The sequence below is a fragment of the Tauraco erythrolophus genome, chromosome 2 (genome assembly GCF_009769465.1).
Source record: "Tauraco erythrolophus isolate bTauEry1 chromosome 2, bTauEry1.pri, whole genome shotgun sequence".
NCBI lineage: Eukaryota > Metazoa > Chordata > Aves > Musophagiformes > Musophagidae > Tauraco > Tauraco erythrolophus.
In genome coordinates, this window is record NC_141466.1 from 122,517,495 (window position 1) to 122,535,394 (window position 17,900).

Below are 17,900 nucleotides of genomic sequence, written 5' to 3' on the forward strand. Positions count from 1 at the left end.
GTTTTGCAATGCTTTTATTACTGTATATATTAACATTGTTTTGGATAGTATGTAGCAGGCATCTTGACATTTAAGTTCATTTGTGCACTTCTCTGCAGGGAAGATGTTCTACCCTCAATACAGCCTCCTCCCAGTTCACTTCCTGATCTGAGCAGCACTTGCTTACTCCTACTGCTCCCGCTCTCAAGGAGGAGCAAGTCACTTTAGATAATGAATTATACCAACAAGCACATCTCTAATAGAAAGCACATCACTTTATTGTGAAGGTCTCAAGTGGAAGAGTTCAACTTAACCATGACAATACTTTATGTTTTACAATTGCCTGTTGATTGATGCAGCTATGTTGAAGAAAGCTGTTAGCCAAAGTCATCCCCCTCCCCCCCCAGAAAAAAAAAAAATCAGAGGATATTTGCACCAATTTTAGTTTATACCTCACAACATATCTAGGCTATATTTTTACTATCACAGGGTGTATTTACTACTAGGGGAATGTTACATGGTCTTTCAAACATGAGACTATTTACAGAATAGGCTGAATGTTTTGAGTTTAGATAAAGCTGAACAATTTTACATGTATAGGAAGTGTTATAGGCTAGCTTTCCTGTGGCTTTTAGCTAGACATCAGGCACTAATGATTTGATTAGCTCTGTACAAAGAATCACACACCGTCCAAAACCTCTTGGCTGCTGGTTAGTTCCAAATTGTTTGAGATAGCACTTACTTTGAGCAAGTCTGTTGAGGGGCCTTCCTGTCCCCGTTCCATCCTTCTGATGCCTCTCTGCATAACGGAACAGAAGCTAAGCTGTTGCAAGTATTGATTAAAAGAGGATGGAATTAACAGTATATAGAAAAAACATAATATACTGGTAGAAGGTTATACCACCTCAAGGTTACGTTGAAGTCATTCGTGTTAGGGAAATACTGTTTTCTCCCCTACTACACATAGCAGACAGGAATTCCCTAACTCAAGTCCTTGAGAAATAAATTAACTTCCAAGACTGGGTTAGGGAACCATTGTACATTGAGTGCATTATGCCCCCGTGAACATTGGCTGGGTGTTTCTGGTACAGCGTACGTGCCTTAAGCACCATGACAACTCGGGCTTTTGGGCTATAGTCCCTAGTTTTAGTTGCAGGGAAAGTCTCTGGTCTACTAGGAGGTCTGAGAGCCATGGCTGCACACAGATATGTTTTGTGCACAATGCAAGCCTGATTTCCCCCTTAGCCATACAAATTAAGACAATATTTATCACCATACAGTTTGATATTACTTCCAATAAGTACAATATTTATTAAACATTTCTTCAGTTTTGTTACATATTGTGCAACAAATTACAATATTCTGCAGCCACAAATTATATGCAGAGTATGAAGAAACTATTAATCAGATAGTGTGATCTTTCCATTTATAATTCTACAAGAAGGAACTAGCAAATCAGATCTTACATATACCTTACTAAATTTTATGCATGGAAAGTGACAGACACTGTTGTGCTGTTTGATACAAAATGGCTAAACTTCATCTTCAGAAGACTAAACCTGACATCTAAACATGCCAATAGAAACATCAAAACAAAAATACATCCTAACCAACCACAGGAAACAGTCTGGTATCAGGAAAAGCAACAAGGATTACACGTTTATAAACCAGCACACAAAGGTTTAAAACAGTTCTGAAAATGAAGTTAGCTGTCTCGAGTCAAGGGAATAAAAAAAGTCAGTATTGACCATTTACAATCTCTGACCTTTGTGGAGACGGTAAGAATCTGTTGTAGTGCAGCTACATACAGTACAATTCAGGCAATTTTTTTTTTTTCACTTGGGTTCAGATTGCAAATTCATTGTTGTGAGACAAAAGAGGGGAGGCAAGTTTTAGCAGCAACCTCCACTAGACTGCTTGACTGGAGTGCTCTGAATTTTAACATTGGACTTCTCTGCACCACCAGCTGTCGCTCCCGGACCCATTCGTTTTTTAATCTCAGCAGCCATGGTCATGAAAGACTGTTCTACATTTGTGGCATTCTTTGCACTGGTTTCCAAAAACGGAATTCCAAGAGAATCTGCAAATTCCTGCAAAATCAAGAAACAGCAAACAGTAAGCTCATACACTGGTTCATACCGTACCTCATTTCCTGAGCCACAAGTTCCTAGACCACCCACTCCCAAACTCCAGTCTGATGACAGCTTGTGCTGCAGGGGGTCATTAAGCCACCTGCCTTTATGGCACCCTGATGTGTCTGTCCCAAAACACTTCCCTACACTAGAACTTTACTCCAGTGCATTACAATCCAGACTCATGTTTGTGCTCAACCACACAAACACACATTAGTGTCAACATACCTTTGCTGTTGTATAGTCTACTACTTTCTTTGTGGTCAGATCGCATTTGTTCCCCACCAACAACTTGTTGACGTTTTCACTGGCATAACGGTCTATCTCCTGCAGCCACTGTTTTACATTATTGAAAGACTCCTAGGAGATAAGAGAACTGTAAGCAAGGCCCTGAACCAAGGGGAAAGCTCAGCACTACCCAGTAAAGGCTGGGAAAGAATATGAAGCAGTGTACTTAACTTATTGCTGTGATTCACAACCACAAGAGAGGGAACTCTAGTGCTACAGTACTCCCCTGACTGCCTCTGGATAGGGGGGGTTGTCAACACAGGGTCTATACAGCTCGTTAGTCCATGCTCCAAGCCCTACACAAACATCCCTTCCTCCCTTGCTGTACTCTTTCCCCTGCCCCAGATTATTTTTCCCTGCTCCGTATCTTGAATAGTCAAGAACTTCTACCATCTGGGACTCTTCCTCCTCCTCCTGTAGCAGAGATACAAGACATGAGGCACAGCTGAAAGCAGAAGCAGCCCAGGCATTTACAAAGCACCAGGCATTAGGTGCAAACCACACAGTTGTAGAGATGCTGGAGCAACCTTTGGCTCCAGGAATGCAGAAATGCCATGCTGAACTCATGCTCAAGTTAACAATTGAACCCGATTGTTGTTCTATTAATTCAGGAAACTCTACACTTCCCAAGAGCCCTTCAAACAGGACAACTGCACCAGTAATCTTCAGAGGTTCTTTCACAAGAAAACACTGGCTCAGTTGTATCCTGCACACATGCTGACAATTTTCTGTTTCAAATGCCAGGTTTTATTGTAGACCGAAGTTCAAGTACACTCACGAATCCTTCAACAACTTCCATCAGTAACACAGGCTTCCTGCTACCAAAGGCAGGGTGAGAACAGAACAGATCAATTACCTGCCCAGCAAGTTTTAGGTTAAGCCTAAGATACAATTGCTTTAGAGCCACAGATCCCACTGCTCCTTTTAGTTCTGTGTTTAGGCCCCAATCAGAGACTAACACATACATTTGGCTTGATAAACCATAACGTAGCCTGAAGAACCTGGTCACTGTCTCCTTAAGATGTGCCAAGTTGTTAAATTCCCAGTTTTACTGGCTTATCAGCCTAGTGTATTCCACCTGGAGAAGCTCTCCAGGCACAGGTTGAACACTTACCTGATCTGTAACATCATACACAACTATGATGCCATGAGCGCCTCTATAGTAACTGGAAGTGATAGTTCGAAACCTCTCCTGTCCTGCTGTGTCCCACTACAAGACAAATAACAGGATCGGTTATCGCAATGTAGCTGTACCATTGTTCCACACCAGCTTCCAGGAATCCAGCTTGGCTGATCAGCCATCCAGCTACAAGCACATCCAAGTCACAGCTACAGAAGTGCCTCTGAAACTGTACACATCAAATAGGATTTGAGAAGATCAAGGTATTTTAACTGAGAAGAACTACTCTTCAGTGGGTATTTTTCTAGAAGCGCTCATTTGTTTGGGCAAGTGTAGCAAAGAGAACTCACTGAAGAAAAAACATTAAGCAGTTTTGACCCGTGAAACAACCATGGTTCAGTGGTCAAAAGAATAAATGTGTGAGCCAGGGCCTGAAAACCTGTTAGAGACCCACATCTCTGACCTTATTCCTAACACGACCACTCCCTTCAACCTCCTTGGTTCAGGAGCCACAGCAAAGGTATATAAAGGCAACATCCTTTTCAGAGGATGAAGCACAACAACTCAAACCAAACCCGGTTCCCTTCTGATAGGAAAACTAAGGAGAGACATTAGGTGCTTGACCTCTTCCCCAACCAGGACAGGAACAGCACTCACCCAAACATTCCTTTCCCTACAGCCATGTCAAGAATCAGGCTAGCTGTGTATTAAAAATAGTCAGACTCACAGACAGATTTCCGTAGTGACAGAATTCCTAGTGGGCTGCTCTGAACTCAGGTCAGCTACATTAGAGTCTGGAGGCTCAGACTCAAGCTTCTGGCTGTAAACTGGGCTCCTGCTCCACAACACAGCCTGGAATCCCTGAGTCATTGCCTTCAAGTCCTGAGAGCCTCTGCTTGAGCTGGGAGCAGTGGCTGACAAGGATTGTGTGACCTTGCATAGATATTAGATTTCATTACACCAGTCACCCTTTCAGAGTGCTTCAGGATTAGAGGAAAGAACTGCCAAGTCTCCTCCCCTGCTCATTCCAAGGGAAAGGCCAAAAGCACAACCAGAAAACACCACCCAGTGCTAAGGCAAACAGGCCAGTTACAAGTGTTTGTGTCAGTTTTTCCATTCAGGTCAAGAAAAGCAGGGAGCTTCCAGCACAAGACAGTGCAGTCTGCTATTAACAACTGCTGTAGAACTGAGACATCTTGGACAACTGTGTGATATTCTTGCACTTAAACCAAATCCTTGCTAAATACTGTAGAACTACACCAGTTTTGGTATGAGAGCACTCTGACGTAGGATTCTGCCCTTCTTCAGCTCACACCCCACCACGCCTTTTAAACACTTAAGCTTTTCTTTTCCTCCCAGGAAAATTTCATAACAGATCATTTCCTCTTTCAGGCAGACAGCCTTGATAAGCATCCTTCTTTAAGGACAGGTCACAAAAGTCTTATAATCTTGTAAAAGCTGCCTGGCTTCTTGGAAGGAGGCAGATACCACTTGTATTTTAATGACTGAAGTACAACGATAACTACCAATAGTTATGAACGTAATTCTGTACCCAGGAGTTGAGAAATGCTACTTACTATCTGAAGCTTGATTGTTTTCCCATCTAGTTCTATAGTTCTGATTTTGAAGTCCACACCAATCGTGCTGATGTAACTTTCTGTGTACGTGTCATCCTAGGAAAAAGAGTGAACATCAGTCAAGCCAGGTGCACCTCTTCTGCAGCCACCTCCATCATGATGCAACAGGCAGGCAACAGGCAGACAAAGGTACTTAATTCCCTAGCAAAGTCCAGTTGATAGCTTGGTATTTTCACTGAGTGTTTACCTTTCAAAAAATTCTGCAAAGTTTTTTAAAAGCACCACAAACAACAAAATTTATGTTCCAAAAACTAGTCAAAAAGCCTCTTTTCTGGCAATCTTGTAACATCAAGTCCTTTTTGAACTGGAGTTTAAAAAAATATATCAGTCTTTGCTCATGTTGGCAGATTGAAGAGCTACTTACAATAACCATTACAGTTATAAGGTGTCTCAGACTTACTTTCCTTTGATGGCTTTTCATGTGTATTAGCAGCAGGTACCTACAACAAGTCAGAGGCTTTGCCTCAGTTGCACTCCACATCTGAATTTCAGAGCCTGTGCTGCCACAGCTGGTTGCTAAGGCAGTTTAGAGTTACAGCTTGGGTACTTGCGTTAAGTCCTCTGCTCTGCAGTCTGTGTAAATACAGGAAGGAAGACGCAGCACTGGTTTAGCAGCTTGCATGGACCTGACTGCAGTCTCCAGCAGGCCTTAAGGCACACAGGAAACGCCAGAGAAGCCTTTGCTACCTTCTTGTGATTGTTAGCTTGCTGGTATGAAGGAAGTTTCTATTCCCAAAGTACCAGGAGGATAGAGCTTCATGTAAAATACACCTCAAAAGGCTTTCTGCAACTAACAGCCATCACAAAAGCAAGGAATTTCTTTGGGTTGTGAATGGAAGACGCCTTAAGTAATACATCTGCCTGAGGGAACACACGCAAGAAAGAATAAAGCATTAAGCCTTTTAGAATGACGTGACATTTCCTTAACGTTTCAACACTCAAAAGGGTATGTTTGGAAAGCCTGATGCTGTTTAACCTACAGCAAGAAGAACACAGGTGAGAATGCTGCGGTAATTTCTTATGTCAGGGTAAAATAGCTTGGGTAGAAAAAAATCAAATTTCTAAAGGAAAAATCTACTTAGTTGCAGAAACACCAGATAACTGAGCACAAACTTAAGCTAGCTGTCAAAAAAGAAAAGTTGGCTGATTCACATGAAGCCAAAGTTAATTCAAAAGTATCCGCAAGAGAAGTAGGTAGACTGATCTGGGAGTACTGTTCCAGCCTTGGCTTCATTCTAATCCACTGCTTCCAGTTCTGTGAGCAGAGTGTGTTACATCTTTCTAGTGTTCACACTGGTTGTAGTGTCTCTCTGCCCTAACACTACACAAACAGTGGCTGTAGTAGCGTTAACTTGGGCGATGCCATTTGTACACACCAGACCACCATGTCATATCAATAACATGAAACACAACTGGCTCTTTCCAGAGGTGCCCAGAGCAATTGTTCAGGCTGTGAAACTGCTGCCATCATCTTGCAGTAGTATCACACTCTGGTTTCTAAACTAATGCCCCATGTTCTCCCTTCCTTCCTCTCCTCCTGTGACAACATAAAGCTGCACTTTGGCATAGACATAGATAAGGAGTTCACTGTGCTCCAGCTTTTTCTACTCAGAGCTGTCAAACCCATTTTAACTCTTCCTGTTAAGAGGAAAGCTAGAGCTTCTTGCATCAATTTTCAGACACAGCAGCCCACCAGCAATTTGAACATTTATTATACACTCATTCACTAAAGGAAGCATAAGGCCTTATTATTCCTAGAGTCTTATTTAAATTACTTCTCCCTCTGGCTAAGCAATTGGCAGGCCTTTTCAATGAAGACATCACACTGCATCTGGCGAAAATACTCAGATCAATTAGTAACTGATCAAGGTCTTGCCCCAACACATTTGTACTCCTCATGCCTGAAGGCACACATCCCAGAATTCAAGTATGTTCTTCCATCTTCAGTGTTCTACCACTGATGGAAGTTAATAAATTAAGATACCTTGTTCTCAAGTAACAGGAAAATGAGAATTAAACTTAACTGGACATATTCTTGATATTATTTCTTTCCACATTACTCAAGTACATCAGCTAGAAAAAAATGCAGAAGACAGGAAGGTTTGGCAATCCTGTAATTATTCCTTGGTATACCAGACCTGACAGACATCAGTCCTTTCAAGTAGTTGTTGTAGCAGAGAAGTTCTTGCTAAGTACCTGGTAGCTTTTTTTACATAAAGTTTTCAAGCATGATCACTTACTGCAAACCTAAGTAGAAGGCAAGATTTCCCAACACCGGAGTCTCCAATCAGAAGTAGCTTGAATAAATAGTCACTGCAGAAGGAAAAAAAAAGTCACTTAATGAAAAACACTATCAAGAACCAAGTTCCTTACAGCTAATGTATTAGGATGTTTGAGAAGAGCAAAAGAAAGGTAAATTAATTCAGTACTAGGGGAGTCACCTAACAACTCCACGCTTCTCTGGAGTTCAGGCACTCACAGTTTACTTACTTTGCTTGGTAAGGAAAGTGTGAGGTAGATGCTCTGAACACAGCATTTGTGTAGAACTGTCTTCCTAGGAAGTTACTCTGGGGATACTGGTGTGACTATTACCAAGACTAACACAGTCCTCCTTCAGCCCTTTGTGGTCTAGCTAAGATTAAAATCATGCTTTGCAATTAAGTGCAAGCCTCGTTGTTTGGTTGAGTGACTGAAGTAACACACAGATGGTAGTAACAGCCTGCTGTCCACCAGAGCCATTATCTTTGTATCTTCTTCAAAGTCAAAGGCTTGATTCCACTGCCCAGCTTCATAAATACCAGGTAGCTGGCCAAAAGCAACCAATTTGTTCCTTAGTTACCCAAATGTAAGTTCCAGCAGAATCCAACAGCACAATATGCAAGTTAAATATACGTACTATGAACACTAAGTTTAGTGGCCTGCTAAAGCAAAGTAAACATCCACCTTCCACGATAGACTTAACAGCTGACAGTGACCACATACTCCACTGGCCTTTCAGGAATTAAAATACAGCCAAAGTCATTGCCCGATGAGGATACATTGATTCTCTAGAGGATGCCAGGTGTGATATTAGTAGTTCTCATGTTCCATTGGAAGAGGTGACAATTTTTTTTTTTCCCAATGTTGAGCCCTCCTAACATCAAGGGAACAAGCACAGTATCATCAATGACCAACCTAGTCTTATACTTCAGAAAGCAGTGAAGATTTCATTGTTGGCAAAACATTAGATTTTATGTTAGTCACAAGACTAAGAGGACAGTTTAATAGTAAAGATCAAGTGACAGAGAAAAAGCAACATACCACCACTTACACAAGTTATTTTGCTTTGAAGTACTAGACCAACCCATTCCAGGTTTACTGCTCTTCAGCCCTACAGTGTCCAGGATTAAATCCTGTTCTCATTTAACCACAAGAGTTTACAGACATATTTCTATGCCCACTTAACCAAATAGAGAAAATAAAGTGTATGCAAATGCCTGAAGTCAACTATCCCCACCTGTTATTCCCCAACATCACCATTGACTCTGGCAAGAATCCAGCCAGGAAACGGCATCCATCCCCAGCTGGTAACAGCCAAGCAGATGGTCAACTGCTCAACTTTTCACCACTCCTTTGCTCAAGTGCCCAAATGACTGTCATGTTGCCTTGTCCCATGCTGCATGAACACACTCAACTGAAACCTTCATCAGTTTCCACAGCACTTCAAGGCTAGAGAGAAGTCAGAAGTGGTAAAGGCAGCAACTAATAACCTGATCCTTAAAAATGCAACCTTCCCTCCATAGCATAAAGCTAAAAGTATTGAAGGTATTTAAAAAAAAAAAAATCAAAGTCAAAGGATATCTCGCAGTTTACAGTCACAGAACTCAATACTCTTCCTGTCAAGTCATGTTCTAAAACAAGGCAAGATGGTTTTAGTGAACAACAGTTATTAACCCAAACTGTTCAGGGGAGATAAGCTACGTTACATCACAACCCACATATCTCAACAGCTTCGAGACAGCTGAAGTATTATTACTGACCAGAAGCATTATTACTGCTCGTACTCTTACACTGGTGATCACAGACAAGATATGTGTTTCCTGAAGCTTGGACCTGCCCATAAGGTGACACCAAAATCCCACCTTGCAGCCTGGAGTCCTGAGCACTGCCTCCCTGGGGGCTTCAAAAGAGCAGTTTCATGTTTCCTGTGGCCCCACTTGCAGAAACTCCACCACAGCCACACTGACAAGCTAGTGGTTGAGGATGCACAGTTGTGCTTCATCACTAAAATGTAGTTTAAGCTTAAGGACCACTGAAGCAGGACTGTATTGAGCAGTTACCCAGCTCTACTGCCTCTCAGCCACCAGCATCACCCAGGAACCCAGGCAAGAGGCTACTAAATAGCAACTGTAGCAAGAAACATTTAAAACGTCTTACCCTCACTCATAAATTAGTTACCCAAGAGCAGCAGCGGAACTCTCTGTAAGCTGGAGACCAAGGTAAGGTACAACAGCTCTGAGACCTGGTCCACTGTTAAACCTATGCCTTATTCCCCAGAATTATGCATGAACTAAAGCCACAATTGCCTCAGCCTTCCAACAGCTTCCTCCTACTTCAGCAGGAAGTTCTGGTGGTTCAGTTCTCTGCAAAAATAAAATTTTCAGCAATCCTAAAGTTAAATTACTACTTACAGTAAATACTAATATACTTGAAAGTACTGGAGCTTGCAGCATGTTATAATCCCCTTAAGAATGGTAACACATGAATATTACCACTACATTGTCTTCACTAAAATTAGTGGGAAAAAATTAATCCCTTCCTGGTGTAGATAAGGCTTCAGCTACAAGTCCAAAAGATCCACTTAGGAGCCTCCCTCCTTGCTTCCAAGGGGAATTCAGGTTCCCCTGGCCCTCAAACATTAAGTAACTTGTCTTCCTCTGTTACTTTTTGTGCTAAGAGCAGCTTCCCACCAGATCTACCCAGCTATTAAATCCTTCACTGTTCAGAGGCAAACAAGAACACTAACGGTCTATAAACAGCATTACTGTTAAGTTCACAAGAACCCAGAAGTCTTAAATACCAGCTTTGACATCTTTGCTATTCAGACCTCCCCTCACTTTGGGCTTCAGTATTTCCAGAAACAAGTGACAACCACAGGCTCACAGGGTGACTTAGGCCACCTCCTCACCCTTGCCAAAACCAGGGCCAGTGCCAGTCAGGCATGGCTGGAAACAGCCTCTACCAGGTTAGCTCTGTCTCTGACCTTAGAAATGGGCGTAGTCACAAAAAACACCCTAGTTCTGCCAGATAAGCAAGACTGACACTTAGACCTGCATCAATTCAGAGATGATTTTAGTTTTTTAAAACCTAAATAGCAAGGTTCTACTTAAATTATTCCATATTCCAGTAATATAGTGCCTTCCTTTCTCGATACAGTTGCTTTAGGAACTTTTAAAATACAGAAGATGCCTATATAGGGGCCTTGAGAACCAAATGAGCAGTCTGTTACACATGGTGTAACTTTATAAACAGTTCTCAACAGTTTAAATCAACCAAAAATGAAAGGAAGCTACAAAAATTTGCAGAAATCTATTTCTAGATTGAACTATACTGATAGAGTATTGGTGTTAACAGGTTCAATTGTGTCCAACAAGCCATGCAGGTTAATTTTGGCACCTGAAGGGTCACACAACGATTTCTGAAGCTCTTTAAACCTGAAGACTTAACTCACCAGCTCTTCCAGTTGAGGGAACCTTCATAAAGCAGGCTAGCTATGCAGCGTAGCCTTCTGCACACCGTTTATACAAACAAGTCATACTTGGCACCTGTAGGACAACACACATTGGAGGAGGATGTGTAGCAAGGCAGGCAGGTACCATCAATAAGAGTGAGGCTTTCAAGTCCTCTTTGTCAGGAAAAGGATATGGTAACTTCCTCTTGCCAAAGAGATAAAGAATAGATATGCTAAGTTTAACTGCCTCTTGCAAAAAAAAAAAGCACCTCCAAAACAGCCCTGTCAAATTTTTGGGCAGCATCCTCCCATTACATGTATTTTCCATGCAACAGGCAGCAAGTTCAGCAGAAGATCAGGAATTCAAGTTTAGGACAGACTTGGTCAAAGCTGTGTGGAACAGCAGAGCTGTGGGCCTCTAAGATAGCTTTGTTGATACAGGTAGACACAAGGTTGGTTTGTTTTGGTTTTTTTTAAATGTCAGGAAGGTTTTATGCCAGAACAGACAAGACTAGGTAGTCGTCAGTCTCCAAGGAGGAACTGCTGGAATCAGCTTTAATCACTGATGTCAGCTGCAAGTTTACTGTGAACAGGTACTCACAGCAGCCTCAAATCCCCAGTCTTTGTTCTACCACCCAAGAAATTTTGAAGAGGAGCATGACTGTCACTCTGATTATGCACTGCTTGTGTAAGTAAACAGAATTCAGAAGACATAATGCCACTTTGCATCACAGATTGCTGTTTAGAAAGGTTAGAACACAAACGATTTCAGATGATTCCAGCAAACCAGAAGCTGCCACTTGACTGTCTGGTATGACGGTGTTCATTAGGTGACAGAAACCCCTGCCATAGGTATTCTCTAACGCTTTTTTTTTGAAGAATGAAAAAAACCCAGATTTACTCCAACACACACTTCATTTCCTCATCTCTCCTTGAAGAGGGTATCTAGAACAAGATCCAGACACCGCAGAATGTTGATCAAGATTAATTCCTGATACCACTTGGCTGTTCAATAGTTCACCCACCAGTATGTTTATCCCAGTCAGCCTACTACATGCAAGTTGCAGAAGGGGTAGGAAACACTGAACCTGATGTGATCTAGTCACAACAGAGTCAATATTGACATTTTGCTCATTTAAACACCATAAGGGGGAGGAGGAACACAGAAGGAATATATCTCAGTGCTAGGTGGGCAGGTGTTTTGAGAATTTAGCTTCCCAAAGCTAGCACTAATATCTCATCCATCCCTCCTCAGCTCCTTCACTCAAACACATACACTAACTAGTCCATTATGCTGTCTCACAGCCCTGAAGTTTCAAGGAAGCTCTCAGAAGCATGCACATCCTCTTCGAACCCTTGCACCAGCAGCTTCTAATCCTATAACTTTACTAGGAAAATCGAAGACAGCAGGTCTTTACTAATAAACTTTAACCAGCTATCTCACTGACCTCAGAGTTCTGGCATGCCCAGGAGAGAGGATTTGGGGCTACAGCCTGATCTGAAGCTGTGATAGGGAAGTGAGAGTCTGTTACATTACAGGCAAGGACAAACAGACATCTGTATCTGTTACAGGTAACTAGAAGGAATAATGTCATAATCCCATAAATCTTATTCCTAGTTTAACATTGATCCAAGTACACGTATTACAGTGACACCGTATTTTCTGTTCTCCTCACCCCACCCTTCCCATCTCCTATCCTTATCCTGCAGACACAACCCTGTCAGGAAGTGGCAATTTAATACTACAAATTAAACTTCAACTACAGCTTTTCCTCTTTGTTTTGCTTTCAAGAACTCAGCTGTCCTCACCACCGGAAGTAAGCACTCTTCACTGAGAGTGAGTCTCCCTCAAAACGTTTTCCTCATCTTCATAGCAGCATTCAGTATCTCACTGCAAGGAACTACTTTGCATCAGAGTCTAGAAAGCTGAGAGGCTCCAGGAAAGACAAAAAAAAAAATTTACGGAAAAAGCCCCCTTCAACCTGTTCCTGCACAGTGTTAGTAGCCTAACACTTTGCAGGCAGTTTTTCACTGCAAAACTCACCAGTCTGTAAGGTAGCTTTGAGCTCAACTCTTGAGTATCATTACGACTACAGAGGCACCAACAATTTGTTGGTCTTTCACCTGCTGACTACCTCCGGCTACTGTTTTGGTCTTTTCCAAAGCCACACGAGCAAGCTTATTATGTAATCTTGCCAAGATGTAACTTGAGTTCCTGGCTCTACCTCTTAGTTTTCACTAACTCCCTCATACTAGCTAATTTCTACTTTGCCTTCTACTCCTATTTGCTCTTCAGGTGATTTTAATAGGCCCAGAGTGCTCACAATCATGCTGCCATAAGCAGAGCACTCAAAAGCCACAACCACACAAGTCAGGAGCTTCAGCTGTATAGAAAAGAATGCTCTGAGCACAAAAGTTGTTAAAAGTGTCATCCACGACTAGACAATGGGTATCTAGAGCAGTAACGTCATACCACAAGTGCGTTTCAATACCATAACCACTTCAGTTACATTAGAGGACACAGTGGCTTCACCATCCCGAACGGGAGTACCAGCAAAGCCAGCGTCAGTGAAAGAATCCTAAAAACACTCTTTGACACTGAAGTGCTGCAAGTGCAGCAGTTGGTTTTTGAAGTGCTTTTTAAACTAATCCCAAATACAAATCCTCGTATTCGCTTAAAAAAAAAAAAACATGAGCAAAACGAGTTTTATTGTCCCTCGCATTCTGATAGGGAAGCTACCACTCTTACAGTTGCCAGGATACAGACAACTACTGACCAGAGAGCTCAGAGACACTCATTTTCGAGTAGGCCAATTAGAGGAAAAGCTCATATTCACACAACGAGGTACACAAGGACCCTCTGAGAAAACCCAAACCTGTGCCCTCACCGCATTTTCTAGGTTTGTGCTATTTCAGCTCAAGACAGCCCCAAGAGCGTTCCATTATCAAGTCAGAGCGTTGCAAAATCTACATAGGCAAGAAGTGTTTTGCAAGAGCCATGTGACACACACATGACTTGCAGCTAAAGTGGAGGGTGGACCTCTGACTACTAAGCTGCCAGCAGCAACCGGCCAGGAAGATCGGCTTTCACAAAGAGCCGGTTTTCCTCCTCTCGCTTGCTGCAGTCCGGGCTCCGATGCACATTTTCGAGGTCCGGGAAAACCGCCGCGAGCTGCGCCCATACTTACTCCGCCCCGGCAGCGCTCCCGGGGAGGCGGGCGGGATGCCGGAGCCACCCGGATCACCGGGCCTATCGCCTCGGTTTACAGCGGGGTCATCATTAACTTTTCCCGGACCGCCACCCCCCCTACCCCCGCCGGTGACCGTAACCCACCCGCCCCCGGGAACGGCACCGGCAGGCCTAACGCCTGCCCTCCGCCGCCGCACGGCCTCCGGGGCACGGCCCTCTCGGTGACCGGGGGTAGGCGGCGGCCAGCCGGAAGCCCTCAGGCCCGGCCCGACCCTCCCCCGCGCCAGGCCCTGCAGCGGCCTCCGCCCCCCCCACCCCCCGCGGCCTGCCGATCGCCCCCCATGGCGCGGGACAGCGGGGCCCGGGGCCGCGGCGAGGCCCTCCCCCGGCCCGCACTCACTATTCGGGATTCATGCTGGACATGTCCGTGGGGCCCGCGGCCCGAGGGACGGCGAGCGCGCTGTGAGGGGGGGGCGGTCGCGGCCTTGCACCTCCCGCCGCCGAGGCGGGCGCTCCGCGGATGCAGGCGTCCAACGGCTGCCGCCTTCGTCCGGCGCTCGGCTCGGCCTGCCCCTCCGCCGGCGCCCTGCCCGCTCCGCGGCCTCCGCGCTCGCTCCTCAGCCCAAAATGGCTGCCAGAGCCCAACCAGGAAACGGGGCGGCCTCTCGCCGAGCAGCGCTTACATGGCCGGAGGGTGGCGGCAGGGCACGCCGGGAAAGCGAGTCCGGGCGGCCGCCTCCCACCCGCGCCGCCGGGCGGCCGCGCCCGCCAGTCGCGGACTCGCTTTCCCGGCGGCCCCCGCGGCGGCGGCAGCGCATGCGCGCCGGCCCGCCTTTCTTCCCTCGGCCCCGCCGGCCTGGCGCGGCGGTCGGCGTTGCGGATTGGCCGGGGAGGAGCCGGGTCGGGGTGACGTCGGCGGGAAGACGTGGCAGCTCGGGCGAGTCACCGCGCGGGCAGCGGAGGGGCGTGGCCTCGGCGGGCGGGGCGGGGCGGGGCGCCCCCCCGCGGGCGGTGGCGGCGGTGCGGGTGGGCGCTCCGGTCGGGAAGCGGCGGGGTGGGGTTCGCGGCGGGGCCGAGCGGGTCCCCCCGGCCTGCGGGGAAGCGGCCTCCCCGGGCGGGCGGGGCAGCGCCCGGGGCCCCCTCCCCTGTGGGGTGGGTACCCGCCCCGGTGCGGCCCAGCCAGAGCTTCATTTTTCCCCGTTGATCCCACTTCCTGCGCCCTAAACACGGGATCCCGAGCCCCGCCCGGGGTGTGCTGGTGTCCGACATCCGCCAACCGATCGCGTTTTAAAAGTGTCTCACGAAGGCCTTTGGCCCGGTGGGTGTTGGGGGGACGGGCGAGGCGGGCCCGGACGGCAGCGGGCTATAAACAAGGGAGAGAGATGGACGGGGACACCCCGCTCCGCTGCCTATTTTGCCGTTTATCTTCGTGTCGGGTGAGGGGTAAGAACGGAGGCATTGTAATAAAAATGGGAACAACAGGGGTTGTAATAAAAATGGGAACAACATCTACAGCAGGACCGGGCGTCCGTGGGAGCCCAGACCTCTTCTCTCCACGGGCATCGGAAAGTAACAATCCCTTTTTGCGCTGCCACTGCATCTTTTATCCAAAGCATTTTACAAGCGCTAATTAGTCACATTTCCTAACATTCTTTGGGCACAGTAAATATTACTACGCTCATTTTACTGCTGGGAAACAGGGAGAGATTGTCACACGCCTGGGATCTCGGAGCAAACAACTTGGTAAAGCTGGAAGAATTCAGACTATAGGAGCTCAGTTTTCTGATCAGCCACTTAAACCAAATTCTTACCGAATATCGAGTTGTATCACTGGCAGTTTTAGCTGTCTGTGCTTTCAGATTTATTCCTAACAAAGTCTTGGCCTTTTCTACACTGCGAGAAAGCGCCCGTCGCTGCAAGCCCATGCATCATTCTGAACTCATACATAGAGCACAGAGCTTGTAAGTCTTGACAGCTCCTTGTAATCAGCCGAGGAATGTAAATCCCCACTAAATACATATTATCTGACGTTATTTCATGACAAAGGGCATAGTATAATACATTGACCAAAGTTTATCTTCCAGCCCACTCAAAAGGACGAGAGGAACAAGCTGCTAATGGCTTGCGAGATCACTGAAACACCCTGTGCAGGGAAGCATGTGCAGGACTTCATGTGGCAAGCTGGGAAGCGTTAACTGCAGCCATCCAGATGTTAATCTGTTCTCCTGCTGACTTCCACCAAGCTGCATGTCACTAGCCAGGGAAGTAGACCAAGGGACTACCGAAATAATTGATGTGAACGGGAGCCTTTCCGTTGGATGGCAACAGAACAGAGCTGAATCCTCACAGGAACTGAAATCCTTTCACAATAAGATTATGAAAAGTCACTCACGCTCCACGCGTCGTCAGGGTTTTAATATAGCTCTGTTCAATTCCTTAAAAAAAGGCAATAAACCATGCCGATGATAATTGAAAATATCGAGCATTAGTTAAAAGGTTTGGGTTTCCTTGGCTTTCTTGCATTGCTTGTTAGGTAACATAATCTACAGATGAATCTACCACATAAGTGACTGTCCTACCGCTTCTGTGGTGGCCATCGTTGAAGATTCTACTTCCCTTTCCCAATTACTTTGTGTATTTGTGAAACAATAGCCATTTTGTTTGATGTTTGCCATCAGAAATCCAGTGAATCCTTTGAAACTGTGTCTCCTCTCTCGTACAGCACGACTCTTGAGATGCTCTGTGGAAGGTGACCGGATGTGCAGGAATATCCCAGATGACAGATTTGTTGAGCAGACAGCACGTCATTCTCTGCTGAATACAAAAATGGTTTTTGCAGGGACGTTTTTAACATTTGTGCTTTTACTTTTCCCTTTCCCGGTGAAACGAAAAGCTCCAACCACCCCAGTTCCTCAATTCTGTTGTGAGGAATAATGCTTACAGGCCACAGTAAATAGGGCTCTGCCACATACGGCGCTGTGTAAATGTACCCAGCGAAGTCAGAGCAGACACAGGGACAAACTGACACCAGCACTATGAAAGCCACAAATTAGATTTACTTCTGAAGTGGGGCACAGGTTAATAAGAGTGTGGGATGCTGTTTCATCTCAGAGAAATAATAGCTTCCCTGTCTGAGAAGAGCATGTTTAATCTGTACGACTGAACCAGCAGCGTGGCAGGCGTAGCAACCCATGGCACCCTTCCTGAGTGGAATGGCCATGCGAAAAGTGGGTCTACTTCAGCTGTGCAGAGGGGTGCAGGGAGGGCTTTCTGCTGCCCGTGTTGCAGGCTGAGGTCATCTGCTGCTGTGATGTTGTCTGCAGCTGAGTGTCTGCATGTGTACCTGTTTAACCGGATGAACAGGCTCAGGACCCCTGCCTGGTTTCTGGCTGGGATCGGAGTGGTGATTTATAACCTGTGTCTCACATTCTGTCCTGTTCCTCCTCCTTCCTTAAGTGGGTACTCATAGTTTGTCTCGAACACCACGAACCACTAGACGGCCAGAGGGGCCTCGCTTGTCCCTCGCTAATAGGAGCATAATGCAAGGAGCAACATCGGATGCCAGTTAGGGAAACATTATTCATATCCCTTCAGGGCTGAGTTCTGCCTGTGCCAACAGAGGCTGATTTTATCCTGCTAGTGAAATCAGCTGCCGAATTTCCTTTGGCTTGGGCTATGACACTGTACCAGAGCAGCCCAGGAAAAGCCGTGAGCACAGATCACCCTGAACCGTAACGGTGACCTACCAACCCCTGCTCCCATCTCTCTCCTCCCTAGGCCACAAAAGGCTCTGGGAAATGAGGGGACAGGAGGACAGGGGATGGGAAGGGGAGAGAAAGCAAGC

At 45.7% G+C, this 17,900-nt stretch overlaps 1 protein-coding gene across 2 annotated transcripts; it reads right to left on the reverse strand.

The window, feature by feature from the left end:
* Positions 1 to 1,823: 1,823 nt before the first annotated feature.
* Positions 1,824 to 14,523, reverse strand: RAB1A (RAB1A, member RAS oncogene family). 2 transcript variants are annotated; one of them, XM_086631868.1, is made up of 6 exons: positions 14,457 to 14,523; positions 7,397 to 7,469; positions 5,097 to 5,192; positions 3,514 to 3,609; positions 2,340 to 2,471; positions 1,824 to 2,069 (listed from the first exon to the last, which is right to left on the reverse strand). In XM_086631868.1, the coding sequence occupies exons 1-6, from the start codon at positions 14,477 to 14,479 to the stop codon at positions 1,872 to 1,874; spliced, it is 618 nt and encodes a 205-aa protein (XP_086487994.1). In that variant the 5' UTR covers positions 14,480 to 14,523; the 3' UTR covers positions 1,824 to 1,871. The 2 variants fall into 2 exon arrangements, with proteins under 2 accessions (XP_086487994.1, XP_086487996.1); XM_086631870.1 differs by lacking the exons at positions 2,340 to 2,471; positions 3,514 to 3,609.
* Positions 14,524 to 17,900: the final 3,377 nt, after the last annotated feature.

Coding starts and splice junctions, on each gene's coding strand:
- RAB1A (XM_086631868.1), bottom strand. CDS start 14,479: ATGTCCAGCATGAATCCCGAATA. Junction 3,610..5,096: donor AAACAATCAAGCTTCAGATA/GTAAGTAGCATT, acceptor TTTGTCTTGTAG/TGGGACACAGCAGGACAGGA. Junction 2,070..2,339: donor TAGACTATACAACAGCAAAG/GTATGTTGACAC, acceptor TTGATTTTGCAG/GAATTTGCAGATTCTCTTGG.